General features: G+C 42.2%; 4 protein-coding genes and 1 long non-coding RNA gene across 7 annotated transcripts; 4 read left to right on the top strand and 1 right to left on the bottom strand.

Annotated features, from left to right (window-relative positions):
• Positions 1-554: 554 nt before the first annotated feature.
• On the top strand, positions 555-3898 carry LOC115058728 (E3 ubiquitin-protein ligase TRIM39-like). The gene is made up of 7 exons (XM_029526203.1): positions 555-1002; positions 1247-1835; positions 1938-2033; positions 2118-2351; positions 2431-2578; positions 2656-2682; positions 2778-3898. The coding sequence occupies exons 2-7, from the start codon at positions 1257-1259 to the stop codon at positions 3407-3409; spliced, it is 1716 nt and encodes a 571-aa protein (XP_029382063.1). The 5' UTR covers positions 555-1002; positions 1247-1256; the 3' UTR covers positions 3410-3898.
• Positions 3899-6581: 2683 nt separating this feature from the next.
• LOC115058730 (E3 ubiquitin-protein ligase TRIM21-like) lies at positions 6582-11196 on the top strand. Of its 3 annotated transcripts, XM_029526204.1 has the most exons (8): positions 6582-7588; positions 8330-8508; positions 8668-9255; positions 9441-9536; positions 9657-9890; positions 9973-10120; positions 10204-10230; positions 10321-10886. In XM_029526204.1, exons 2-8 carry the CDS (start codon positions 8476-8478, stop codon positions 10884-10886), a joined length of 1692 nt encoding a protein of 563 aa, XP_029382064.1. In that variant the 5' UTR covers positions 6582-7588; positions 8330-8475. The 3 variants fall into 3 exon arrangements, with proteins under 3 accessions (XP_029382064.1, XP_029382066.1, XP_029382065.1); XM_029526206.1 differs by lacking the exon at positions 8330-8508; XM_029526205.1 differs by lacking the exon at positions 6582-7588 and having other exon boundaries at positions 7620-8508; positions 10321-11196.
• Positions 11197-11899: 703 nt separating this feature from the next.
• LOC115058875 (uncharacterized) lies at positions 11900-16266 on the top strand. Its single transcript, XM_029526426.1, has 21 exons — positions 11900-11949; positions 12455-12837; positions 12925-13101; positions 13364-13436; positions 13505-13590; positions 13664-13744; positions 13820-13892; positions 14016-14089; positions 14196-14255; positions 14332-14427; positions 14506-14584; positions 14665-14705; positions 14807-14875; positions 14974-15048; positions 15200-15260; positions 15335-15375; positions 15477-15557; positions 15649-15711; positions 15858-15918; positions 16001-16044; positions 16125-16266. Exons 2-21 carry the CDS (start codon positions 12460-12462, stop codon positions 16191-16193), a joined length of 1782 nt encoding a protein of 593 aa, XP_029382286.1. The 5' UTR covers positions 11900-11949; positions 12455-12459; the 3' UTR covers positions 16194-16266.
• A 312-nt stretch (positions 16267-16578) lies between these two features.
• On the top strand, positions 16579-24888 carry LOC115058879 (E3 ubiquitin-protein ligase TRIM21). Its single transcript, XM_029526431.1, has 12 exons — positions 16579-16625; positions 18961-19186; positions 21508-21602; positions 21690-21741; positions 21821-21969; positions 22055-22144; positions 22356-22451; positions 22534-22637; positions 22727-22835; positions 22925-23048; positions 23132-23158; positions 23752-24888. Exons 1-12 carry the CDS (start codon positions 16590-16592, stop codon positions 24294-24296), a joined length of 1653 nt encoding a protein of 550 aa, XP_029382291.1. The 5' UTR covers positions 16579-16589; the 3' UTR covers positions 24297-24888.
• Positions 19272-20720, bottom strand: LOC115058895 (uncharacterized). The gene is made up of 3 exons (XR_003842138.1): positions 20656-20720; positions 20370-20564; positions 19272-20137 (listed from the first exon to the last, which is right to left on the bottom strand). It is a non-coding gene; the product is annotated as an uncharacterized LOC115058895 (long non-coding RNA).
• Positions 24889-25518: the final 630 nt, after the last annotated feature.

Here is a 25518-nt window from a genome sequence, read left to right as displayed (position 1 = left end):
AAAAAGTTTGTGCTACAGCCATTTGCATTGACCTGCAATTCTTTCAAACGCACAATGCATCAAAAATAAAGACAAACAGTGTGACTGTGAACTCAGAGCCAGCTGAGGATGTTATAAATCCATTTTCAGAATGTGATGCAGGAAAAAGATGAGAGTGACTCAGTGTGTGTGTGGTTGGATCTGTTGTGTTGTTGCCTCTGGCCCAATCACAGCATGGCTATAAAAAAAAAAAAAAAAAGAGGCGGTGCCACTCTTGGGCTTTTGGTCACGCCCACTTCCGGTCGCCCCGCTTCCTGTTTACACCAGCCCACCGGCTCCAGGTAGGCATGCAGCAGCTGCACCGCTGAAGTTTGACTTTAGCTGTTTGGATAAACGGCATGTCTGCCTGATGGGCTCTGCCCTGCAGCCTCCACATGTACAGCCTGTGTGTGTGTGTGTGTGTGTGTGTCAGCCTCCCAATTGTGGGGTTGAGTCGATTTATTTTAGTTCTAGTATGATTTTAACCATTTATGTTCATACTGTGCATTATTTGGTTGGTACTGAGTGCAGTTTGTTTTTGTTATTATTTTATTCTATTCTGCCTTTGTTTGTTGTGTATTGCTTTACTTTTGTTTGTAAATCTTAATTCGATTTGGTTATCAGTTATTTTTTCTTTCATTCATTGTTTTGGCTTCCTATGATTTTGTTTAGTATTTTGTTGTGGAGATTCATGCGGCTGCTAACCACATTTTTGGTTATGCTGTCTGCTTGTGCTTTGGTTTTCTATCTTGTTTTGTTTGTTTCATTTGTTGTGTACATTTCCTTTCAGTGATATTATGCCACTTGGCCACACCCACCGAGGTGACTGGGGCTTCCCCGGAGTCTCAACACTCTCCGGTCTCTTTTCATTGAAGACAGGAGCTCTGGATAGTTTGGATAGTTTGCAGTGCTTTAGTTACAGAGCATTCCTTCATGTGGACAAAAGCTTCGGCCTTTGGATTTCACAGACCTCCCCAGAGACAGGTGAGACATTCATTTATCTTTCTTTTCTAAATACATTTTAGAGAATGTGATACAGGAATAAGATGTGCAAGCTCATTCACATGAGAGTGACTCATAGGGTGTGTCAGTAATCACACTGGAAACTGAAAATATTTTTAGTTCTTAAGACTTATCTAACTTTTTAGTTTAAATCGAAAGCATGCTGTTGTGTGAAACACCAGAAACTGAACTGAATAAATCACTTAAATCATACTTTCTCCTGCAGAAATCCCATAATGTCATCACACAGCATCCTCGCCTCGTTGCCGAAGGATCATTTGCAGTGTTCACTCTGTCTGAACATCTTCAGCGATCCAGTCACGACACCGTGTGGACACAACTTCTGTAAGATGTGCCTGAGCACGCAGTGGGACAACAGCGAGCTCTGCCAATGTCCAGCCTGCAATAAAAGGTTCTACTCAAGGCCCGAGATTTCCACAAACACTGTCATCGAGGAGATTTCTTTCCAGATCAAGAAGAGGAAAGTGGAGACGCCTGAAACCGTTGATGTGCCGGGGCAGGTGAAGTGCGACGTGTGCACAGAATTGAAGTTCAAGGCTGAGAAGTCGTGTCTGGTGTGTCTGACGTCGTACTGCGAAGCCCATCTGGAGCCTCACCACAGAGTTCCCTCCCTCATGAGACACAAACTGATCGATCCGGTGGAAAACCTGGAGGAGAGGCTGTGCGTGAAGCACGAGAAGATCCTGGAGCTCTTCTGCCGAGACGAGCAGGTGTGTATCTGCCTGCTGTGCAGCAAGATGGACCACAAAGGCCACGACACAGTGTGTGTGGAGGAAGAAGCCCAACTCCACAAAGTAAGAGCTCTCTTTTTATTTGGAGTTTATTTTGTTAAATGACAGAGCGTACTGTCAACTGAACCTCAAATGATGGATCGACTGCTTTAACCACATCTGTAGGTAAATATTGAAGCCAAAATGACAAAGGTCAAAATGATGATTGAGCAGAGAAATGCAAAGATCGAGGAATTTACAGCTGCATCTGAAACAAAAAGAGTGAGTATTTAGGAAAACCGAGCACTCGCAGGATTTTACATTTCAACATCAACTTGCGCTGATGATATGATTTTATAATAACAGGTGAAGGCGCAGAAAGAGATCGATGACGGCGAGAAGCTCTTCGACGCTCTGTTGAATCAAGTACAAGACGTGCAAACCAAGATGAACTCGAACATACAGAGAAAGCTCCAAAAATCACAGAACAAAGACGGAGAGGTGACTCGAGAGCTGCGGGAGGAAATCGCAGAGCTGCAGAGAAAACTCTCGGCGCTGGAGGAGCTGTCGCACAAAGACGACCACCTCCAACTTCTCCAGGTCGACTCCTGTGCGGCTGGCTGTTGAAAAGTAAATATAGCACAGTGTCACTCATGGTCATGTGTTTGAGTCATTTCAGACTTTAAAGGCCTTAGACACCCTGTCAGGCACCAGGGACTGGACTCAGACCAGCGTCTACTCCGACCTGTGTGTGCAGACCGTCCGGAGAGCCATGTCTCATCTTGTGCAGGTTTTTACGGCAGAACTGAAAACTCTGACTAACAAAGGTAAGTACACACACTCACAGTTACTCAGTGTGTTTACAATAAAGACTGTCTCTTCACTGAGTTTCTGCTTCTCACAGAACTGACCAGGATGAGACAATACAAAGGTGAGATTACAGCTATTTTATTTATGCTGCAGATTACACTGAATAAATTACAGTTTTAGCTAAAATCCTTTTTTATTTTTCTTTTTTTTTTTCAGAGTCAGTGACCTTTGACAAAAACACCGCCGGCTGCGGTCTTGCGGTGAACGATTTTGAGTCACGTCTGAAGTACAAGCCCGGGTGCTCCCCCTTGTTTGACCTGGACAGGTTCGAACGCCCCATGATTTTGGGGGTGAAGGGCTTCACCTCTGGACGACACTACTGGGAAGTCCAAGTGGGCCTGAGAAACAACTGGGATGTTGGTGTTGCCAAAGAAAGCGTGGACAGAACAGGGCAGGTCGCTGTGAAAAAGGAAAACGGTTTCTTTGCCATAGGAAAGAGGGGTTTCAACTATCAAATCCAATGCACAGGTTACAAAGTCCTCCACCTTTGTCCCAGGCCGAGAAACATCGGAATTTATTTAGACTACGACGAAGGAAGAGTCTCTTTCTATGACGTGGACGAGAAACTGCACATTCACTCTTTCACCAGAGAGACATTCACAGAGAAACTGTTCCCGTACTTCTATCTGCAGAGCAGGGCAAAGAAATCAGAGCCCCTGGTCATCAGGTCCATGACGGACCGAGCGTCTCTCTTTTCTCTTATGTACTCTCTTAAAAAAAAGGAAACGGAACAGAAAGGAGAGCTAAATCTCAGTGAGGTCCACCAAAATACAAATCTGAACAAATGAATCAAATCAGCGTATGCTGAAATAATCAAATTTACAATGAATCTTTTAAAAAGTGCAAGCTAAAATTCTGACTCGCTTTCACATTTCATTGGCTAATGAAGCTAATGTTAGCTTCACGAGTCCAGTATTACTTCGTTCTTGCACCGAGGACACAGTTTCTCTTGGGAATAATGCTCAGTGACTTCTGTGTTGGATTTGAGGTTTGTCTTATCTATCTCTAACCTCGTCTGCGCCTTGGAAAGGTTTAAGGACATGAGGGAAATCTTGGCTGATTTTCAGGGGTGAACAGTTCACGTTTCATCATTTGCATCCGCTCAGATTACACTTGTTGCAATAAACAATAATCAGGTCAATCTTTAATCATTTACTGTGTATCATAAATTATTTTGCAGTGCCTTCATTACACTGCATTTCTCTGATTTTAATGTTTCGATGGATAATTATTTACTCTACTCACAGGAATAAAATTTGCACAAGGTGACAAACATATTTAATGCTTTTGTCCTTTTTTTGGAGACGTGTTGCCTCTTGTGTTATCAGTTCTGTATGTGTTTATGACCGTCCAGGAAGTCCAGCAGGGGTAGGTGTGTCTACAGCTATTTAGAGGAGGAACACAATACAGACAGCGTAACTCAACACTGTTTGAGCGTCAGGAAGAGCAAGCAAGGAAGGTATGAGGTTTTCTGCTTTCATTTGAATGGCGAAGTAAAGTTTTGATTCTTTCAGCAGACTTTTATCAAACTGTACGCAGACTCACAGGAGTTTGTTTACATTGTTTTATGATTCATGTAATTTATAAATTAATAAAAGGAACTTCAGCCTCTCAGGATGTTCAGACTGTAAATACTGTAGATGCTTGCTTTGAAATTGTACAGATTTCTGACACCTGTCGGATCAACAGGCCACCTTGAATCATTCTTGAATTTAGAGCAGTAACTTTTGATTTGTTAGAGAATGGTTAGTATTTTTTTATTACCACATGACTCTATCTCACGTTATCTGTCTACATATATTGGACTGCTGTATCAAACTATTTTCCTTCTTTAATGGGTCAACAAACGTTTATCTACTCTCTTAAAGTGTAACCTTATATGGTTCACAGCACTTTTCTCAATCAGCCTCAGGTACTGACTCTTCTTCGTTCCACCTGTTTTAAATTATGGGAGGAATATATCATATTATTTGGTGGGAAATGAGTTTAATAATGAAAATGAAAGAATCTTTATGGAAAAGACTGGGTGTATTCAGCCGCACACACATCATTGCACCAATTTCACCAACTCCTCTCCACTCATTTATTGCCACACACTGTAAGTGAATGACTGCTGATTTGACCTCGGTGACAATCTGCATGTGTTTAGTGTGTAGAAATGTACAGGTGATGTATTGTTTGAGGATCCTTTTGGCTTGTTCTGTGACGGCTCCTGTTTTAAAATTCAAACACTGTCCTGTCCTTAATTAAGAAATATTTGACCCCTCACAGGCATTAAGCTGCTGTAAAAATGAAAGTTATAGGCAGTTGTGTTGACGCCTTGGGCTGCTGTGAGGACGTGTTATTACAAAACAAACGTCATCACTCAAATTCCTCGGCCCTAAATGTGTTAACTGTAACTACAGCGAATATAATTTATTTTTTTTTTCCCCACAGATTTAACTATTCAGCGGAATAAATTCTTGATTACTTCCATGTACGTGCACACACATGCACGGACAAAGACAGACTTTGGATCGAATGTCGGCGCCTCCAAAGTGCTGCATCTGTCTGGATGAGTTCACCAGCCCTGTTTCCCTCCCCTGCGGACACAGCTTCTGCCTCTTCTGTATAGGAGAACACTGGAGGATCCATCCGGTCTGCCAGTGCCCCCTCTGCAAGGCCATCTTCCCCACCAGGCCGCAGCTCAGAACAGACCCCGCCACACAGACTAAGGATGCAACGTCACCTATTAAAGCCGGAGAGGTTCCCTGTGATTTCTGCCCGGCCAGGAGCCGAGCAGTCATGTCATGCCTGGTGTGCCTGGCCTCCTACTGCAACGCTCACCTGGAGCCACATTATCAGAGCGAAGAGCTTGGGCGCCATCTTTTGATCAATGTGGTGAAGAACCTGGAGGACTCTGTGTGCAGACTGCACGGGCGGCAGCTGGACAAGTTCTGCAGGAGTGACCAAACGTGCATTTGTGCTCTGTGTGCCCAGGCGGAACACCGAGGGCATCACATCATTCCCATTAGCAAAGAAGCTTCAAAGAAAAAGGTAAAATCTGATGAAAACAGAAGTTTTGGCTTTCTCACTTTTTACTTAAGTTTTACTATAAAGCAAAAGCATCTAAAAACATTCAAGTTTAGCACGATCTCCGAAAAGAGAGAGAATACTGGAAACCTCTTCACGGTTTGTTTTTCCCCAAAATGTTGTGTTATATCTGCTTGTGCATATTTCTGGTTGAAATATATCGTCGTCATTTGTACGACAGCAAGCAACAAGGTTTACACAACATCTGTTACTAATTGTGAGAAACCTAAGCAAAAACCGCTGGCCTGACCAAAATTTCATGTCACACTTACACACAGATACTTTCGTTCCCCAAAACAAAACAAATGCATGGCAGCTTTGAAGAGGAAATACAATAAAGCTTTCCTGTTTGTGTGTTGAAGGCCTGTTTTGCATCAGCTGGCAGGACCAGAATCTGAATGGCCTCAGAGATCAGGGCGTGGTCAGCGTTGAAAATGTTTCTTTGACACACCAATACAAGAACAAAGCAGCCATGACATGAGTGTCGGTTTCATGTTACGCACGTGTCACTTCGTCATTGTCTCTTTTGCAGGTTAAAGTCAATCGGAGAAAGAACAAGCTTCAACAAACAATTCAAGAGAGACTGAGCAAGCTCGAGAAAATCAAGCTGTCTGCAGACAGCGGTGGAGAAAATTCAAAGGAGGCGTGGAAGCCAAATAAAGATCTGATCAAACAGCTGGAGGAAGAAATCTCTGAGCTTCAGCAGAAAAAGGCTGAGCTGGAGAAGCTTTTGCAGACGGAAGACAACCTCCACTTCCTGCAGGTCTGCATCACAACACATGAATCCCTCCTTCACCGTTGTGCGACACCAAACACCTCACAACAACCACTGATCCTCTGAATCGCTCTTCTGTCCACAGAGATTTCTGCACACTGCCACACCTTAAAGATTCACGGGAAGCTGAATATTTACCTTCGACAAGAGTGGAACAAAACGGTTTTCAAATCCACAAACAGAACTGTGGAGTTGGAGTGTGTGTTTAGTATAATATTGATAACATTAATTTATTACTGTGAACTGCACAGCTGTCTAGAGTATAAAACTGCAGCCAGCAGCCTCTCATCTTTGTTTACCATAAAAACTAGAGATTGTCACACAAACTCTAAATATGTGTAACAGTTTTGGTTTCTGAGTTTATATGTAACTGTGGGTCGTTTGGGGATGTTTCCTGGCCTGCCAGATAAACAAAGGAGCAATTACTTCTCACTGCAGTCCTAAAAATATGACACGACATTTTTACACGTCAGTTTCATCGTTTTTTTGATTGAGCCACCAACATGTAGGTACTGAAGCTCGCTAAATTTAAACACACAATTTAATCTGGATTAAGACATAGTATTTGTTGTATGAATGTAATTTATACCTGATTGGATGAGTCACTTATTTTAAGTGTAGTGTTTTTACAGTGTTTCTATGGTTAAGCATTTGAAGTTTAGTTTTTTTAATGGATGAATGAATAAAATGTCCTTTCCTTTTTAGTGGCTAACATACTCATTACTCTCATATTCCCAGAGGACAGTGTTTATTCTTCAGAAACTGGCATCGAAACTTCCTGTTAGGTTTCACCCTCAGTCTACAAGTCAAAATGCAGCAGATTGAGCAACAAATAGTGTTGCACAACATGAATAGTCAACTCGTGTTTCAGAAAAATGCTTGATCTGCGTGAACTTGTTCAATATCCAACACGCCCTGCGGCAAATGAACTCACATAGGAAGAGCCAGCTTGTTTGCATGTCACCTTTGGATGGAGGAAACTCACGGCTGGGCTCTCAAACAGAAATGAAACTTAACAGAGGGAGGCGGTCCCAAAAGACAGAAACACACACAGCAGATCAGAGCTGACAGACTGAGAGACAGAAACCTGTGAGATAAGGAGCACCTCAATAACTAAAAGGTGACTATAATCTACATTTTCTTCATTTGTGTAGATTTTGATTCGGCTTCTTTTGAAAGTGAATTAGTGGTCGTCATTTTGACTTCAGACAACTTTTTCATCACTTTGTCTGCCTCATTTATGGCCTGGGAGTGTTTCTCATATGTCCAGTGGTAAATTGTTAAGCCAGGATTTATAGCATAAATTTAGCAACTAAGGCTGTTTAATTTGCCATCGTAGGTATAACTCAGAAACAATGACAGAAAAAAGACAAATCAAGACGAGAAAAAGCAAATCATGGTGAAATATTGAAACCCTGACAAGTATAAATAAATGTGCATAGATAAAAAATGGCAAGTTCAGTATCTCTTTACTGGTTTAGGCTTTCTGTGTGGACAGCCAGCAAGTTTAGGAGTTCTTCAAACCTCTTTGATCAACCATGTCCTTCCTTTTCTCGAGAACGCTGCTGGTACACCACATTGTGGCCAACCGGCAGATGATCCTCTCAACGGTGCTGCTGGGTTAGGTTAAAGTAGCAGAGGAGGAGGAGAAGGGCTGGGCTGCTCACACAGCTCTGTGGTTTGACTGTGTTTGAGCTGTGGGTGCAGGATGTGTAGTTAACCCTGTCTGTAATCTGTCAGAAAGGTGGTGTGTATCGTCACAATTTAGTTTGCCTCCCAGTTTAATAGCATGTGTTGGTTAGTGTCTCACACACACAGACACGCACGAGAACAGCCTGGATTGTGACTGTATTATCTGCAGTGATTCCAGAAGCCAGGCGCTTCATGAATGTTGAAAGAATGAGCTGAGAGGAGAACCAAACATGACGAGACAAAGACGGGGGTTTGACGGCAGAGTTGATGATTTCAGGCTTGAAGAAGTTTAGCTGAAGGTTCCTCCATTTGGAAATGTCAGAGACAGACTGTGGTGGAAACCGACAGGTATAGTTGGGTGTCGTCTGCATATCCATTCATAGCACTGATATGAGAAGCTTTACAAGGACATCATTGGACGTGAGGAAGCGTTGTGTGTGGCAAAGTGTGAGTCAAGGCCAGGTGTCTGCTTTACTGACCGAACGTTTTATTGTCGCTCCTCTTTAGGTTAACATGACATTGGCTGCTTCATCAACCAGAGAGACCTTCTCCATGGAGAAGCATCTCAAATGCTCCATCTGCTTGGACATATTTAACGACCCCGTCACCACACACTGTGGCCACTCCTTCTGCAAGAAGTGTTTGACCTTTAGCTTTACTCATACTGACATGGTGTGTCCCCTATGCAAGGAGCTTCAAAGAAAACCTCCGGCGGTCAACATCGTCCTGAGAGAAATTGTCGAGCAAGAAAAGCTGAAAAACAAAGAAGAGGAAAATGAGGATGCTTACACTGGGAAGGACGGTGAGGTAGCCTGTGATGTTTGCACACAGCAGAAGCTGAAGGCTAAGAAGTCCTGCCTTGTCTGTCTTGCTTCGTACTGTTCGGCTCACCTGGAGAATCACTCTTCGACCGAAAGGCTGAAGGGCCACAAGTTAGTGGAGCCTGTGAAGAACTTGGATGACAGAGCCTGTCTGAAGCACGGACGCCCCCTGGAGCTGTACAGCAGGAAGCAGCAGAGATGCATTTGTGTTCGCTGTATGGACGACAGTCCGGAGGAAGTCGTCTCCACTGAGGATGAATGGGAGAAGAAGAAGGTGCACTGACTTTTGCATGTCCCTTTAAATTTTGAGTGATGCTCTGACAGTGCTGAACTTCTAAAATATCCTTGTAGGGCTGATTTACTTCAGGAATGAAAAGGTCATTGTGTTTTCATGTGGAACTGAAAGATGAAAGTTTGAAGTTGGAGAAGTGACTTTCTTTTTTTTTTTGTTCACCGCAGGTTAAACTGGAAAATGCAAAGACTGAATTAGAAGAAAAAATTAAGAAGAGGGAAACACAGCTGGCTGAGGTCAGGAAATCTCTTCAGGACTGCAAGGTAAGCTGCAATCATCACAGTTCCTGGATTTATTACAGTCTTTACAAACACCATGACAGATGCAGGAAATGTTGCTCTACAGATGTGCAGTTTAGATTTTTTTTTTTTTTGCGTGTTCAGGATCAGCTGGACAATGAGTGGTGGGATATTGATGCCGTATTCGAAGCCATTATTGCAATTGTGGAGCAAGCTCGGGCGAAAGTTCATCAGCCGCTGATAGACCGGAGGCAAGTTCTGGAGAAAGAGGCAGAAAACCTGATGAAGGATTTGGAAACGGAGATCAGACGCTTCAAGACGACCATCTCTGAGCTGGAAGGCATTTCTGCACTCGAGGATCACATCCAATTCCTGCAGGTGAGACGAGATTTCACTCAAACAACGTCCACTCAAGGCAGAACTTCCTGTTGATGGATCAGATTTGTCTTTCTGTCTCCAGAGTTATCCTCCTCTTCAAGATCTGGAAGACATCAAAGACTGGGCGGAGATAGAGTTGGACACATCCGTCTCTTTTGGGACGATGAGGAAATCCACAGCAATAATGACGGAGCGAATCCAGCAGGAGCTGGAGAAGCTGACCTCCACTGGTGAGCCTTCACTCGTTGGTGGTAAAAGTTAAAAACTAACAAGGCCATCTAATCGATCTAAAGCTTTCCTATTCATTTTGCAGAACTGAAGAGAGTCCCAAAGTTTGCAGGTGTGTGATATTTTCAGCTTCTTTCCAGCAACAATGGAGAACAATGCAGTTTTTATTTCGATCATATATTTACTGAGTTTGTATCCACAGTGGACATAAAGCTGGATCCAAACACGGCACACCAACGCCTTAATCTGTCTCTTGACGGGAAGGAAGTCAAAGACGGAGAGAAACAGCAGGAAGTGGATGAAGCCCCGGAGAGGTTTGACATGTTTGGCAGCGTCCTCGGGCTCAACAACTTGAACTCTGGGAAGTCGTACTGGGAGGTGGAGGTCAGCAACAAGACCGGGTGGGATCTCGGCGTAGCGAGAGGCGACGCAAACCGCAAGGGGAAGCTGTCACTGAGCCCGGACGACGGTTACTGGGTGACCGTTCATTACGAGGACGATAAGTACGCCGCTCTGGTGGCGCCCCCCCTCCGGCTCTCCCTCAAAGACAAACCCCAGAAGGTGGGGCTGTTTGTGGACTACGACGAAGGCCTCGTCTCTTTCTACAACGTGACGGATGAGTCGCACATCTACACCTTCACCGGCTGCTCGTTCGGCGATGAGCTCTTCCCATACTTCAGCCCACACGTACACCAGGAGGGCAAAAACGCTGATCCTCTGGTTATTTCTGCTGTGAAGCAAAGTGAACAGAACATGGACGAGTCATGAGGGGTGGTTGTGACTTTATGTTAGGTACAATCATCATACTGTGGCTCTCCAAAACTATTTCGCCTGTTTATTTGAGGTAGAGGAGGAATTCGTGTTTGACAGAAAAAGATAACGATGAGGTCAGGATATTAAATTAAACCACAAAATACAGAAAAATGTAATTAATGTATGATTCCATGTTTTTTGTGAAGTAACTTCAATCTAAAAGGTTTCTAGTGGAGTTTTTGTAACTGCAGACAAACACACGTTTTGTGTTTTTGCTGATTTAGGCATGAAGCATGAAATGCACACATGCTGTAACTACGATTGGCTTTTTTTTTTTTTTTTTTTATATATATATTAAAGGATATTTGACATTTTAATACGGCACTAATCTCTGTGTCTTTAATTCACCACTCTGAAGGGACTTTTACGATTTAAGACTCTTTCTTAATATCTTTGACTCAAATGTTCTTGCATCTGAAACAACGCAGTCGAACATAATAACAAATTATTTATTCATTATGAATGATGTTTCATTGTCTCTGGCATCGTGGTTCCACTTTTAACTATTTAAATATAACAGAAATGTGAACGCTCAGCTGCACAGTTCTGTTAATAATCCTCCCCCATCCGGCACTTTGCACTTTAGACTTTGTTTGGTTTTTTTATTTACCTTCCAAAGAACACAAATTTAGTAGTTCTATGTACATTTAATTCAGCTAAATTTAAATTTTTAATGCTATTATTACAAATTTACCTGAATAATAGATATATAGATATATATTTATGTATTTAGATAGATAGATAGATAGATAGATAGATAGATAGATAGATAGATAGATAGATAGATAGATACTTTATTTATCCCAGACTGGGAAATTGCAGTTCAATTCATTACTCTGGTAATTACTCATTAAGGTCATTAAGGTTCACAAATACAGTCACTCACACACACTCACACTCACACACACACACACCAAGCGGGTTGCTTAAAAGTTTTAAGGCGGTCTTTTTCAGAAATGAAACTGAAAGCAGGAATTGGCAGAGGCGGGAGAGATGTAACAGTCCAAAGAACTGCAAGGTACGTAGAATATATTTAACCTTCTCCTGGTTCTCTGTTTTACTCTCATGAGGAAAAGGAATAAACTCGCAGAAGTTCGGGTTTTCATTTCTCATTCTGAATGTAATAGTTTTACTCACCAGAAAGAAAAAAAAAGAAAAACAAAAACCCAAAGCATGTTCCTTATCCAAGGAGGTTTTAGCCGTTCTGAGCGGATTTGCTCACATTTTATGCAGGAAATCCTGAAAAACTGAGCCGGGGAAGCCAGTAAATTTTCCTTACAGGCCAGTTTCTGGGATTTCCTTTTATATTGTTGGGCTCTGGGCTTGACATGTCTTTGTGCCTTTCCTTAGAAACGTGTTTCATCTTGTTTCCTCTTCTTAAAAGAGAACTCATACCATAAAACTTCGAACTTTCACTGCCTGGGTTGCTGCGTTTTAGCGTTTGTCTTCACTCTAAATTAATTTGATACTGAATTAGTATTTAGAAAAATTTATGTCAGATTTAGTTTCAATTCTCATTCAAGCAAATATGGCCTCGGCTGCTCCGTCATCAATGGAGGAGCATCTTACGTGCTGCATCTGCTGGAATACATTTGAGGATCCCGTCACTACAGACTGTGGTCACTCCTTCTGCAAGAAATGTCTGGAGAGCAGCTCTAAGTGTGGACGCGGGTCGTGTCCCATATGCAAGAAGCCTCTGAGCAGAATTCCAGAGGTGAACATCGTGCTGAGGGACATCGTCCAGCAGCAGGAGCTGGAAAAGAGAGAAGAGGATATTTACACTGCTGATGGAGGCGGTCTGAATCACGGACACCCCTTCGAGGTGTATGATGGGAAACAGATACGCATTTCTCTTCTCTACACGGACGGCAATCCAAAGAGGGTCGTCCCTGCTGAGAAGAAAAAGGTCAATCAACATTATGGAAGGTGTTTGTTTTTTGCTCGAAATAAAAGAAACTCCAGATCTTGAACTTGATCTGGTGTTATTCCACAGAGTCTACACGTTTGTCAGGTTTGTGGGTGGTCCAAGATGACCACATTTCATGGCCTGAGAATTCACCAGGGGAAGATGGGATGCACCCCCAAAGGGCAGAAGTCAGAGCAGCACGACTGGCCGATACTGCCGGAAGTGAAAACTGATCGGACGTCAAGATTGAAGTTCAAGGAAGAGGTTTGAGTTTAATTCAGTCCAACAAGCATGTTTAAGTCAAACTAGTTGGTCCTTCGGGCCATTCGTGCCAGCATTCTTGGTCCCCAGAGGGTGAATCCTGATGTTATTTGTGACCTCAGGCCAGCATGATGTAAAACAGCACTGAAAGGCACAATTACTAACAACAATTATAATGACAACAACAATAACTCTTCCCATTGTTATATTTATTCTGTTAGCATGCTAGCATGCTAAACTAAGATGGTTATCTTTGATTTTCCAGAAATCACCAAGCAGGAAGACCTGCATCAGCTCGGCAGCAGCATCAGCGCCACTCACGGCGGGATATAATCCAAGTAGGTGAACCATTATAATTCAGTGAGAGAAAACTAAGACTGGCACTGATCTCATTCTTCCACTTTAGCTTTTCCTGCCTCACAGTCCTCGTTTCAAAGAGCCACAAAGACGAAGCCGGCCCATCAGCCTCAGGATTCCTCCACCCTTCCTCGGGTAAAGCAGATTCCTCATCAGAGTGACACACAATGAAGAGTAACACGTAACATCACACATTAAAATCTTTCAGGTGAATCGGAAGCCTGCAATCCCTCTGAAACCGGTTGTCAGACCCAAAGAGGAAAAAATGACGCATCAAATGTTGCCACGGGTATTTAGACTTATTTAAGTCGACATTTTCAATTTCACTTTTAAATATGTATTTTAGTGACTTTTTGCCTTTCAGATGGCAGACAGTAGAAGAATGAAAAGAAATGAAAGGGTGACTGCAGCTTCAGTCAAGGAGGAGCCCGGTTCACGTATGTGCAGGATTAAAATGTTTATGTTAAAATTAAATTAAATTAAATTAAAATTAAAAGTCCAAACACACTTCAGATAAAATGAAGCTGCTCATGTTGAACTGACCAACTCTGCGTCTCCAGCTGCTCCGATTACACGGCTGCCTTCCCAAACGCACATGTACCCACAGCTGCAGGATTCCTCTGCCGCTGCGCAGGTAAAGCACATTTGATGGAAGACGCTCACCTTGAAGCCAAAGTAATACAGTCATGTGACACATTTATTTTATCGCTGTTTCATTTCTGTGGTTTAACATTTTGCAGGTGCATGGATTGGCCCTGAAGCCTCCATCGACTCCACAGAAGAGAGACAACAAACATAATGTGACTACTAAAACTATTTCAGATGATTTAAATTCCTGTCAGTCTTCATCTTTAGACGTGTGTGTTCTCATTCAAGATGAAACGGGCGACAGTCAACCTCGGAAATCTGCAGAAAATCCAACCAAGTGAAGACCGAAGGAGGCCCGTCAGAGCAGCAGAGCGCGTCTGTGAGGTAAACGTCAGCTGAGAGCTTCAGTGTTTCCCGCTGCAGAGGTTCAGCTCCACCGACGCCTCCTCCTTTCTCTGACAGATCACACCTGATCCAGCAGGAACCAGCAGCAGAGCTCATTCTGGACCAGAAACCTCCACAAACAAGGATCCCACGTCACGTACGCAGCAGCATGGAGCATTCAGCATTTCTCAGTATCACAAAAATAATCTCACTGCCTTCTTTTTTTTTTTTTTTTAGATTGTGAAACTGCTGAGTCTGATCTCCCTGCTGACCCAAAGGTCCAGCCAAGTCCACACTCACTGGGATAAATTATGACCCTTTCAGTAACTCAATACTTGCTGATTATCTTCTGATACTCGAGTGTCCAACATGTTTTCAGGTGAAGGAGCTGGCCCAGAAGTTCTCAGCTGCCGCAGCTCAACCAGAGCAGGGACACAAAGAAACACAGGTCATTGACCGTCACAGTTTCCTCAGATGGGATTAATGCTGTGGCAGTAAGATCCAACCTTGATATTAAAACGAGTGCTTTATGACTGTTGTTTGTAGGTGAGGCCTTTGGCTGCACAGGGAGCTGCAGTCCGACCAGAAGAGAAAGACGGGGAGGAACGGAAACCGTCGACGGTACAGTACTGTTGTTTCTATCGACTCAGCTCTCTGCAGAAAAATATCTGAACGGTGCCGGACACGGGCCGATGTTGGGACAGAGCTTTGTCAGTTTTTATCTTTTATATCTGTGATCTCCACACGTCACAAACCTGTCTGTCTCTAACAGACTGTGCCGGACTCATCAAGAGCTGACGAAGCAAATGATGCAGCGTACAATCCCAGATCATGTATGTAGCAAAAAAGCTGATAAAAAAATGATTATAAAAATAATAATAATAATTAAATTGTTTATTCTCACCAGTGGATGAAACTACTCAGCCTGATTTCTCCGCTGGCATGAAGGTAAATTTGGATATCTTACAGAGCAAATGAATTTCATCACAAGCCAAGATAAACTCTGGAAAAGTGTTTTTTCCTTTCCATAAAGTTCAGTGCGTTTTCAGGTGAAGGACCTGGCCCGGATGTTTTCAGCCAAAACAATCCAGGAAACTGCAGCTCAAGCAAACCAAAGACACGTTTTCCAGGTTCGAGCATGCAAATGTTCCTGCACGAGCCCCATTTTTCCATCATAGCCCGCATTCTCTGTTCGACGTAAAAGGGCTTTGTATATTTCAGGCGAGGCTTCTGGGTCGGAAATCTTCAGCCACAGCAGCTGAAAGAGCAGCAGTCCAACCGAAGGTACAGAGCCATCATCACCATCATCAAACTGACGACTGAGATACATTTAAATCGGAAGAAATGTTGAATCGATCTTCAATCCTGAAAAAAATCCACAGAATATATAACAACTTAATCATCCAACCAATAATTTCTCTGACTGACAGACGACGGCTGATTCAGCCACCAGAATGAATCCTGCAGCAGCTGAGGACGATCCCGAAGCAGGTAGGCCTGGAATATAAAATCAAGTTTAAATGGAAGAGTGAAGGAAAACTAAAGAAACGGCGACTCCCTTCTGTTCGAACAGCCCCTGAAGCTGCAGAGCTCCCAGATTTCCCCGCCGGCAGGACGGTACGTCCAGGAAACGTCTGCCAGATGTTTGCTTCTAAACTTCCTGCACACAGTTTGAACGTGTGTTCGATATCTTTCAGGTGAAGGAACTGGCCCGGATGTTTACGTCAACGTTGGGCAGAACAATCCAACCGAGGAGGAAACACTGAAAGAATATGTTTTGGATATTTGAATTAAATCCTCATTATTAGGCCTACTTCATATAAAGCTGTTAATGTAAATGTTTTTATGAATTATTATTAATCTGTAGATGATGTTCATTCCTGTTTAAACACAGTTTTCTCTGTTTCTGGATGATTCCCACTCAGGAGGCTGTATTAACTGGAAATGTACTTTTCTCTCTTCTTCTTAAATCACGTTTGATAAATGTGGAAATCTTCCATCCGTGCTGTAACACAAACTGAAACTCACAGGTGTTTTAATGACGAGCAACCTGCGAAGCAATTAACGCAAACAAAACAAAACAAAAAATAGGTAACGATTTAGTCGAAACGAAACTGAAAAGGCTGAGAGGGAAACGGGAGGAGTCAGGAAATGAAAAGCAGATGAATTATATGATCAGAGGAGACGAAACAAAAAAGGTAAGCTGCTGCAACTATACTCCGATTTTTATTTTGAAGGCTCAAAAAGACGCTTTATTGCGATAAAACATAAAAAAGGGGGGCTTATATCAGCTGATCAGTTATTTCTGTTCCTGCAGAAATAAGAAGGAAAGTGAACTTTAAAAATTCCCTCGATGCTTCTTTCACTGGACTTAGTTTATCATTTATTTGGAAAATGGCCTTATTTGTCTCTGTGTGATGTGAATAATCAGCTCTAATTCAAACCCACATTAAAGTTTCCTGCTGTGAAACTCTATAAAGAGTTAATATGAACTCACTTTACACTCAACTTTAGTGTAAAATGATTATTACTGTTGTTATTGAACAGTAGAATCGAAATAGCGAGAGATCATTTAGTTCTGTCTTTCAGTTTATTTTTTATGTAAATAATTTTTTTCTTTCTGTCACCATAATTAGTCCATTCTGTATTATATGTTCATTACCAGCAGAGGGCGACTAAACACCATTTCATTTCAGTGCTGCACATCGACAACACACTGGAGGAATTGGAATTAAATGTAATGATGAATTAACTCTGCTGTTGTGTTGGTTGTGTTGTGTTGTGTTGTGTTGTGACACCCACAGTGTTCTCGGTCACTTCTCACCGGGGTCAGTTTGTTGCATTTTAACCCTCCTATCTCAAATATCACCAACATGTTTCAGCCTCGGGGTCAATCTGACCTCAGGGATATTTGTCCCCAGAAAATGATTTACAGAAAATTGTTGACCAGGTTTTTGTGTATTTGTCGAATACATAAATCACCTCCTGATAATGAAACCTTGACCTCTCCTCTAGTGCCACCATCAGGCCAAACCTTTCAATTAGAAATAATTTGTCTTGCTAATCTTTCATCCAAATCTTTTCTAATTTGGGATGCACATTCACGCTTCTCATAGAAAGAACCGTAGTGATCCTCCCCCACCTCTCTCACTCACCTCTCCTCTTTTCTTATCCGGGCTTGCAGAGTTACTGTTTTTTGTTGTTGTTGTTGTTGTTATGTTGTTATGTGCAGAGGATGTGTGCATGCTCCTTGCCAACGTATTTCTTGCACAACGAACAGGTCATGCTGTTGTTAGAGACAAACCCAACACCTGCCACGCTTCCTGCCTGCGGTTTGTGCCACTGGAGGTGTTGGGGTGTTTGTCTCTCTCTGTATGTCCGTCACATAGCTGCTTCTCTGCTGCTCAGCGCTGTCATGTTTGAGTTCTGAGGCAAAGCTGGACTGTGCATCACGTGCTGCCCATATTTTGATGCCAGTTTGCTTGGCATATATTGCCGGAATGGACAGCGCCCATGAAACGCAACCAAGCACTGATCATGATCATGATCATGTAAGCATTACATGTTTTGAACTTACAGGCCTCATTTACTGAGCTCATGTCACTCATTTATTACGGAAAAAAAAAACATCATATGCAAATTATTTCACTAAAACAAATACTAAGATGAAACGTGTTGTACTTCTTATCACTTCACTGAAATGTTTACCAAAGTCACTTTTTGAAACCAGTTAAATTATCTAAACTGACCGGTATGATTTATTTATTGAAATTAACACACACAGGGAAAACTACAACTATACGACAAAAGGAAGCAACAAATAGCTTGAACATGTTTGCAGTTTTCTATTGTAGCTCTGAAAAGACAGTGCCATTGTGTCATGTTTGCCCTCTCATACAAATGTTAGGAAATATGCTGAGGTTGTTGCATGTTCTTTGCAAATATACACAACGTCTGTGGCGCACACAGCTTGTTTTTTTATCTCTTGGTGCACACAGTTGGCACTTCTTTCTTCTGACTCCTCCTCCTCTGGTTGGCGTGGATGTTGCTGAGGGTTGGCATTGAGGCCATAAAGGGGCATAGGAAGTGTGTGTGTGTGTGTGTGTGTGTGTCCTGTGTGTTGTGGTGTGAGAAAGAAGAGTAGATGTGTGCTTGAACTCTGTTTTATACACTAATTGTAGTTTTACCCATTCATTTCCAATGAGCGGCCATTTTTGACCGAGAACACCAAGCTCCATAAAACACACACTTTTTTATAAGACTATTTCAGATTTGTTTTATGTGTTCAAATCCCATCTGTGAACAAAGTCATGAAATTTACTGCAATTTTTTAGAAGGAAACTTGTAAATCGGTCAGATTTGACCGGAACACAACAGGAAGCTTAATTATAATCAGATACAGAAGATTTGAGTAGATTCAACTCAACATTACAGACTTTAAAGCTTTATAGTAGAATCTGAATCTGAATTTCCTTTTGAAAGCGGAGAAGATCTTTAACAGATAAAAATGTGTTGGGTATCTCTTTTCCACAGATACCCAACGCATTCAGCATGAGCCTCCAGGTTTGCTTCTGCGGCTGGTCCAAAGTGACGTCCTACCAAGGCCTGAGAATCCACCAGGGGAAGAACGGCTGCACGCCAAAGGGAATGAGGATCCCCGAGAGCGAGCAATTCGGCTTTAACACCTACAAGCCTCATTACACCTTCCTGACACCAATCAAACTCGAGGAGCCCACGATGAGCATCTTCAGGAAGTCGGGTGAGATTTACACGATTGCTGCTTCATCCTTAGTGAATGTGCAGTTCACTTGCTGTATAACTTTATATACAAAGTTTAAAACGACTGACAAGAATCAACAAGGTTTTTTTATTTGAATAAATCCAAAAATGATGCACTGAGCGGCGTTACAAGCAAGGTCAAAGTTTTCTGCTCAGCAGACTGTGGCTGTAACACAAACTTTAAAACAAAGAAAGTTTTACATTCACATCCATCTTCTTCTCATTTAGGCTGCTGATGAAGCAGGTTAGCAGTTTTCATTTGGAATCCAGCTTTTTTAAAATCAGAAGCCAAACTGGAACAAAGCTGAATGATGATTTCATAAGCAAGCTGTAAAATGAGGTTCATGTTCGGATTTGAAATGTGTTACTGGTGTTACTCCATCATGACTTATTTCAGATTTTACATTCAGGTCTCTGTTGTTTGACAACAGAAGCAGCAGATAAGTTCGGGAAAGACTGTGGTTTTGGTCAAATGTAGATAAACATGCTGTGTAGTAACACGTCCTCATTGTTAAAAGGTTAAAGGTTAAATATAGATTTTATTTGTCAGACGGAGCTGAATGAAAATATACCTCATGTCCAAAATGATAAAGATTTAAGTTACCACCCCTACAACCTGTGAGGTGTGCAGACCTCAGCTGATGAGGATGGCCGTTGGTCTCTGGTGGTCTGAAAATGAACAGGAAGGCAGGCATTTTCAGACATTACTTTGTCACAAGCCACAACCAGATACTTCGACTCTTTGCGCAGTTTAGTGACTACGCCATTCCTGCATTTGAGAGAATACACTTCTATTTTCTTGGTACTGGTGCACAAGTTATTCTGCCAGCGCTTGCCAGCACCGTTGCAGATGTTGTTGACATCTGTCTGTTTCCAGCTTTCAATGAAAGTCTGAATGGATCTACTGCAGAGTCCTTTAACCCTCAAGTACCTGCAGGTACAAATAGATCAATGTTTGATTACATAGAAATGGCAGCACAAAGATGATACTTTTTACATTACATAAAAAAATCAGCTGTGCCCTTTGAGAACAGTCGATGAAGCAATTATATAACATCAAAAACATATTTGTACCCCAACAACAAATCAGTAGTTGTGTGAAATTACAGGCTGTAATTTCACTTTCTTAATGAATGAGTAGAACATTTAACTCTTTAACTCACCATTCCCATGCAGTCACAGAGTTTCTGACAAAATTCTCCGTAATGATGTGTTTGTAAACAAAATATGCATAAGCGTTGTTGTTGTTATTTTGCTGACATGGACTTTGGTTAAATGCAGCCTCTCCCTGCTGCACATAACCAAGAGCAAGGGTGCAAGAGACAGTGATGAGGAGGAAGATATTCATCTTGTCTGCACTGAGAGGAGAATGGGAGACTTTGAGTCAAAATCAAAGCTGGATCAACAGACAGGAATGAAAAGTGCAGTCATTGAATCAGGACTACGTACCGTGTCGACTTAAAGCTGTTACCTTAAAGAGACGTGGAGGACCAGGTCGGCGGGCTTCAGAAAAATGAGAAAGGTCTTGGAATTTTCAGGCTTTAAATACAGAAATTAGAGGAACTGATGATCATGTACTTCTGCATAAAATGCCACTGTAAAACGAAAAGGTCTGAACAAAGTGCCACTTCAGCATGTTTCCATTTTACTAATCTGACATTGACATCCTCTTAAGGAGGGAATCAAATTTCAACATTATGTCAGAGCAGCTGGCCTAAACCTGGTTTTCATCTGGACTACTAAATACTAGCAGGAGCAGGATGAGCTGGATGGACGATGATGTTGTCCCTGAGTCCTCGAGGACAGAAGTCTTTATTTCCACTCTGGAGTTCATTGGGTATTGAAAATAGAAGTACAGCCCAGTACAGCTCCTTGGAGCACTCCTACAGGGAAAGGACGGGTTGAAGACGTCTCTGACACGCTGAAGGAGTATGATGCCAATGATCAGATACAAAAAATGCATTTGACCATTTGAGTCGTGAATTTAATCAAAAGTATAAATACAAAATGTTCCAGCTCATGTTGATGTAAACTGTCCTGATGTACAAAATATAGAGTGAAATCAAACAAAACAGTTTTATTTCTCAACCATCTGTTCAGTGGCACCATATAGACAATGTACTCATACAAACAGGGTCAAATATTAAATGTACCGATTTTAAAGGCGACACACTTCCTCCCACAGTCCAACTCAAAGAAAAGAAAAACAACCATGAACAGAATATATTGTCTTTCTTCTTCTAAAAAAAATGCTTTTAAAAATAAATATTGCAATAAATTCTTCTATAATCTCTCAAACAGACATTCTGAACGAAATAAGTTTCCCGACGAATGAACCGTACACCTGGAGAAGTCACCATCAAACGGACAACACGCCCATTATTGTCAATGTGGAGGTAAATTTAACCTGAGATAATACATCAGATTTCAGCTTTTTGAAAAGTCTTTCCATCATAACAAAAATCTTTTCTTTTCTCGGACAGCCTGCCTTCAGGACCCAGATGAGTCCTCCAGCGAAGGAGACCAGAGAACCATGTATGCTGCTTCAGGTGTAAACACGTAGAAACAACTAAAAGCAGCTTCCTTTGATAGTGACCGTGCTCTTTCTCCTCAGCATTTGAGACTCCTCAGCACTTTCATCAACCCGCCACCAACTCGGACAAAGCGCGTCGGGCCCTCGATTTCTCTGCGATCACAGAGCAGACGTTTGACTTGTTTAACCACAACGACGGAGACCTAATCCAGATTCAGCCTCCGAATTATGTAAATGTGACTAATGCTGTAGAATCTCTAACAATTTAGTTTATTTTTTATTTTTTTTACTTTACTCATCATCAAATTCTTTCAGATGCAACAAATGGCAGCGAGTCCTCGAACAGCATCTCAGGAAACAGAGAAAGAAAAGAAGAAAAAGATGGAGGCTGAAGAGCTCTTAAAGGTAACACACCTCTGAGAATATAGATTCAAAGTCTGGATGGAAATCCGTGGCTCTCCTTCTCACATTATTTGGTATCTCAGTCAATGTTTTCCTCATGATTTTATAATCTCACTGAGGAGCATCAGGGCTTTTTAATGTGTAAATTTAGAGGAGCATAGTTAGTAAACCTGGGCAGACTGTATTTTCATTAATATTCATTTCTGTCTTAAAGGCAAGACAAGACCGTATGAAGGCCAAGTTGGAGCAGAAGATTAAACTCAGGGAGCAGCAGGTGGCCGAAGTCAGAGAATCCGTAAAAGGCTGCAAGGTGAGATTTTTTTTAATATTATTTAAATATTCTTTCAATGAATGATTCTTTAAGTTCTTTGCTGTACGTCGCTCTCCTTCAGGTTAGCTTGGATGCCGAGTGGCTGGAGATCAACAGCGCGTTCTCCGAGGCGATAAAAGTCATGGAAGAAGCTCGGCTGATGGCCCTCAAGCCTCTGGAGGAAAGGTCGGTTCGGTGTACTTCACGCTGTCAGCGAAGTAGATGAGCCTCATCGGACATTTTATCCAAATGAAACTGTCTTATGTTACTTTTAGGAAATTCAGAGTAAAGCGAGAAGGACAAGAGCTGGTCCACAAGCTGGAAAGGGAAATTGAGAAACTCAAAATGAGTATTGATGAGTTGGACAAAAACCCAGATCTTCAGGTGAGCCTCGGACATCCTGCCATCCAAATGTCTGTATTAGAGCTGTTAAAGGGATTTTATTTTGACAGCATGTCACCTCCTCCAATCAGGATGACTCTCAAGATTGTCAAGTTGTGAACATTGATGCTTCACTCTCCTTCGGTACTCTGAGAACTACAACTTCAGCCATGATGGAAGAAATTCGTCTGAAACTTGAAAAACTCTCCTCAGTGGGTGAGTCCTTCCATCTGCTTCCTGAGGGTTTGATCGGATTAAGATCTGAGTCCTGACCTTAATGTCATTTTGTGTCTCCGCAGAACTGACGAGGATTCCTGCGTTTGCAGGTGAGTTTACAACACGCTTCGCTTTTCTGAAAACAAAACAGATGATTCCAAAAGGAAACATCGCAGTTATTCTGCAGAAGCAACAACAGACATTAAAGTGCATTAGTATTTCATTTCTAGTTACACAGTGAGGCCTCAAACAGCCACCAACAACTCAGTTATAGAAAAGATATTTATCACTGGACAGAGATGAAGCTGTACAGTTTATACTTCTCACAGTCCAGGAGTCCTAAATAGCTGCAGAAAGACTGACAGCTGATCTGGCACAAATGTGACCAAACTGGGTTTATACTTTAGAGAAGCAACTTTAGGGAAGCAATCCCACATATTTTTCGAAGTAAACTTGAGCAATAACTGCGGTTTTGTTTCACACTTCTGCAGAAGTGCAGGAGGGAAAAGCATTTTTAGCTTCAAAACAACAGTTGAACTTTGGCCTTGATGGCTCCAGGTCAGAAAGGAGACACAGGCCTCAGTTGAACTCTGAGATCATTTCTGTTGGGTTTGTCCTGATTCGTTGTCAGGGATCCTTTCTAATCAAAGTCAAACTTGACAAAATGATTTTATTGTCATTAATGTATATTTTTGAACTGCAGTGGATGTTAAGCTCGACCCATCTACTGCCCATCCGTGCCTTGTTCTCTGTGATGATGGAAAGAAAGTGAGCGACGGAGGAAAGAACCAGAAGGTTCCTGACTCCCATCGGAGGTTTGACCTGTTTGGCAGCGTCCTGGGCATCAACAGCTTGACCTCTGGGAAGTCCTACTGGGAGGTGGAGGTCGGTAACAAGACCGGGTGGGATCTCGGCGGGGCGAGAGGCGACGCCAAGCACAAGGGGGAGCTCACGCTGAACCCGGACAACGGTTTCTGGGTGACCGTTCATTATGAGGACAAGCGCTATGCCGCCCTGACTGCTCCTCCCCTCAGCCTGACCCTGAGACAGAAACCCCAGAAAGTGGGCGTGTTCGTGGATTACGACGAAGGGCTCGTGTCCTTCTACGATGTGACGGCTCGGGCTCACATCTACTCCTTCACTGAGTGCTCGTTCGGGGGAGAGCTCTTCCCGTATTTCAGTCCGCATCTTCACCAAAATGGGAGAAATTCAGATCCTCTGATTATCTCTGCTGTGAAAAAACAGTAACACATTTAGTCTGAAGCAAACTTGCAAGAAAAAGTATAATCATATAAATTCAATTTAGCATCATATTGTTCCATAAATGTAGCATGTATAGATGATTTATTGTTCATGTTTCTTTCACTCATTCAGTCATTCAAATGGAGAAAAATCCACCCATCCATTATCTGTACCGCTCATCTGTCAGGATCATCAGCGGCCGGAGCCAATCCAGGCCTAGTTATGGTGAGGTTGGTGTGCAGAGCCGACACATAGAGACAAACAACCGTTTACACTCACACTCAGGACTACAGGCAGCTCAGAGACTCCACTTAACCTGAACTGCGGACTGTGGGAGGAAGTCAACGTGGCTGAAGGGAACCATGCAGGTGCAGGGAGAACCTGTAAACTTCACACAGAAGCTAAAATCAGTACATTTAATATTTGACCCTGTTTGTATGAGTTCATTGTCTATATGGTGCCACTGAACAGATGAATGAGAAGTAAAAATGTTTTGTTTGATTTAACTCTATATTTTTTATATCAGGACAGTTTACATCAACATGAGCTGGAATGTTTTGTATATTTTCATTTTCGGGGTTTTTATTAAATTCTTGGCTGAAATGGTGTTTGAAAATGCATTTTTTGTATCTGATCATTGACATCATACTCCTTCAGCGTCAGAGACGTCTTCAACTCGTCTTTTCCCTGTAGGAGTGCTCCAAGGAGCTGTACTGGGACCCCTTTAATTTTCTGTTTTCTACGTTTGTTGCCTTTTTTAGGATTGATTTGAACTTTTCTTTGCCCCACCAGGACCAGCACATGCTCCGTTAGCTCAGTTTTCCTCCTCACTTTCGTTGTTTGTTACATATTTTACACAACTTTGAGTTTTGTGGTTTATGTCCAACAGCCATCTTATACTTTAAATGGTCAACTTGAACAAGTAATTCTACAGAAGGAAGCGTGTTTTATTTAGTCATTCCATCTGTAAGATGTCTGTCTCAGATAGAGAGATGGTTACATGGTGATTTGTTGACCACATTTTTGTGTGAACAGTAGCTGAAGACTTTAACATAGAAGTGCATGAGTGTGAAAATCATCATCAGTTCCTCTAATTACTGTATTTAAAGCCTGAAAATTCCAAGACCTTTCTCATTTTTCTGAAGCCCGCCGACCTGGTCCTCCACGTCTCTTGAAGGTAACAGCTTTAAGTCGACACGGTACGTAGTCCTGATTCAATGACTGCACT

The sequence above is a fragment of the Echeneis naucrates genome, chromosome 18 (assembly GCF_900963305.1).
Source record: "Echeneis naucrates chromosome 18, fEcheNa1.1, whole genome shotgun sequence".
NCBI classification, from domain to species: Eukaryota; Metazoa; Chordata; class Actinopteri; order Carangiformes; family Echeneidae; genus Echeneis; species Echeneis naucrates.
Note: the sequence above shows the minus strand (reverse complement) of the source record. Positions and strands in the feature narration are given on the sequence as shown.

Excerpts from the sequence above, each read along its gene's own strand:
- LOC115058879 (XM_029526431.1), top strand. The coding sequence starts at position 16,590 with ATGAATTATATGATCAGAGGAGACGAAACAAAAAAG. Across the intron at positions 21,603-21,689 it reads CCATTATTGTCAATGTGGAG|CCTGCCTTCAGGACCCAGAT; the intron begins GTAAATTTAACC and ends TTTCTCGGACAG. Across the intron at positions 22,638-22,726 it reads CTCAAGCCTCTGGAGGAAAG|GAAATTCAGAGTAAAGCGAG; the intron begins GTCGGTTCGGTG and ends TGTTACTTTTAG.
- LOC115058728 (XM_029526203.1), top strand. The coding sequence starts at position 1,257 with ATGTCATCACACAGCATCCTCGCCTCGTTGCCGAAGGATCATTTGCAG. Across the intron at positions 2,352-2,430 it reads ACCACCTCCAACTTCTCCAG|ACTTTAAAGGCCTTAGACAC; the intron begins GTCGACTCCTGT and ends GAGTCATTTCAG. Across the intron at positions 2,579-2,655 it reads GAAAACTCTGACTAACAAAG|AACTGACCAGGATGAGACAA; the intron begins GTAAGTACACAC and ends TGCTTCTCACAG.
- LOC115058875 (XM_029526426.1), top strand. The coding sequence starts at position 12,460 with ATGGCCTCGGCTGCTCCGTCATCAATGGAGGAGCATCTTACGTGCTGC. Across the intron at positions 12,838-12,924 it reads TCCCTGCTGAGAAGAAAAAG|AGTCTACACGTTTGTCAGGT; the intron begins GTCAATCAACAT and ends GTTATTCCACAG. Across the intron at positions 16,045-16,124 it reads ATTTCCCCGCCGGCAGGACG|GTGAAGGAACTGGCCCGGAT; the intron begins GTACGTCCAGGA and ends GATATCTTTCAG.
- LOC115058730 (XM_029526205.1), top strand. The coding sequence starts at position 8,476 with ATGTCAGAGACAGACTGTGGTGGAAACCGACAG. Across the intron at positions 8,509-8,667 it reads ACTGTGGTGGAAACCGACAG|GTTAACATGACATTGGCTGC; the intron begins GTATAGTTGGGT and ends GCTCCTCTTTAG. Across the intron at positions 9,891-9,972 it reads ATCACATCCAATTCCTGCAG|AGTTATCCTCCTCTTCAAGA; the intron begins GTGAGACGAGAT and ends TTCTGTCTCCAG.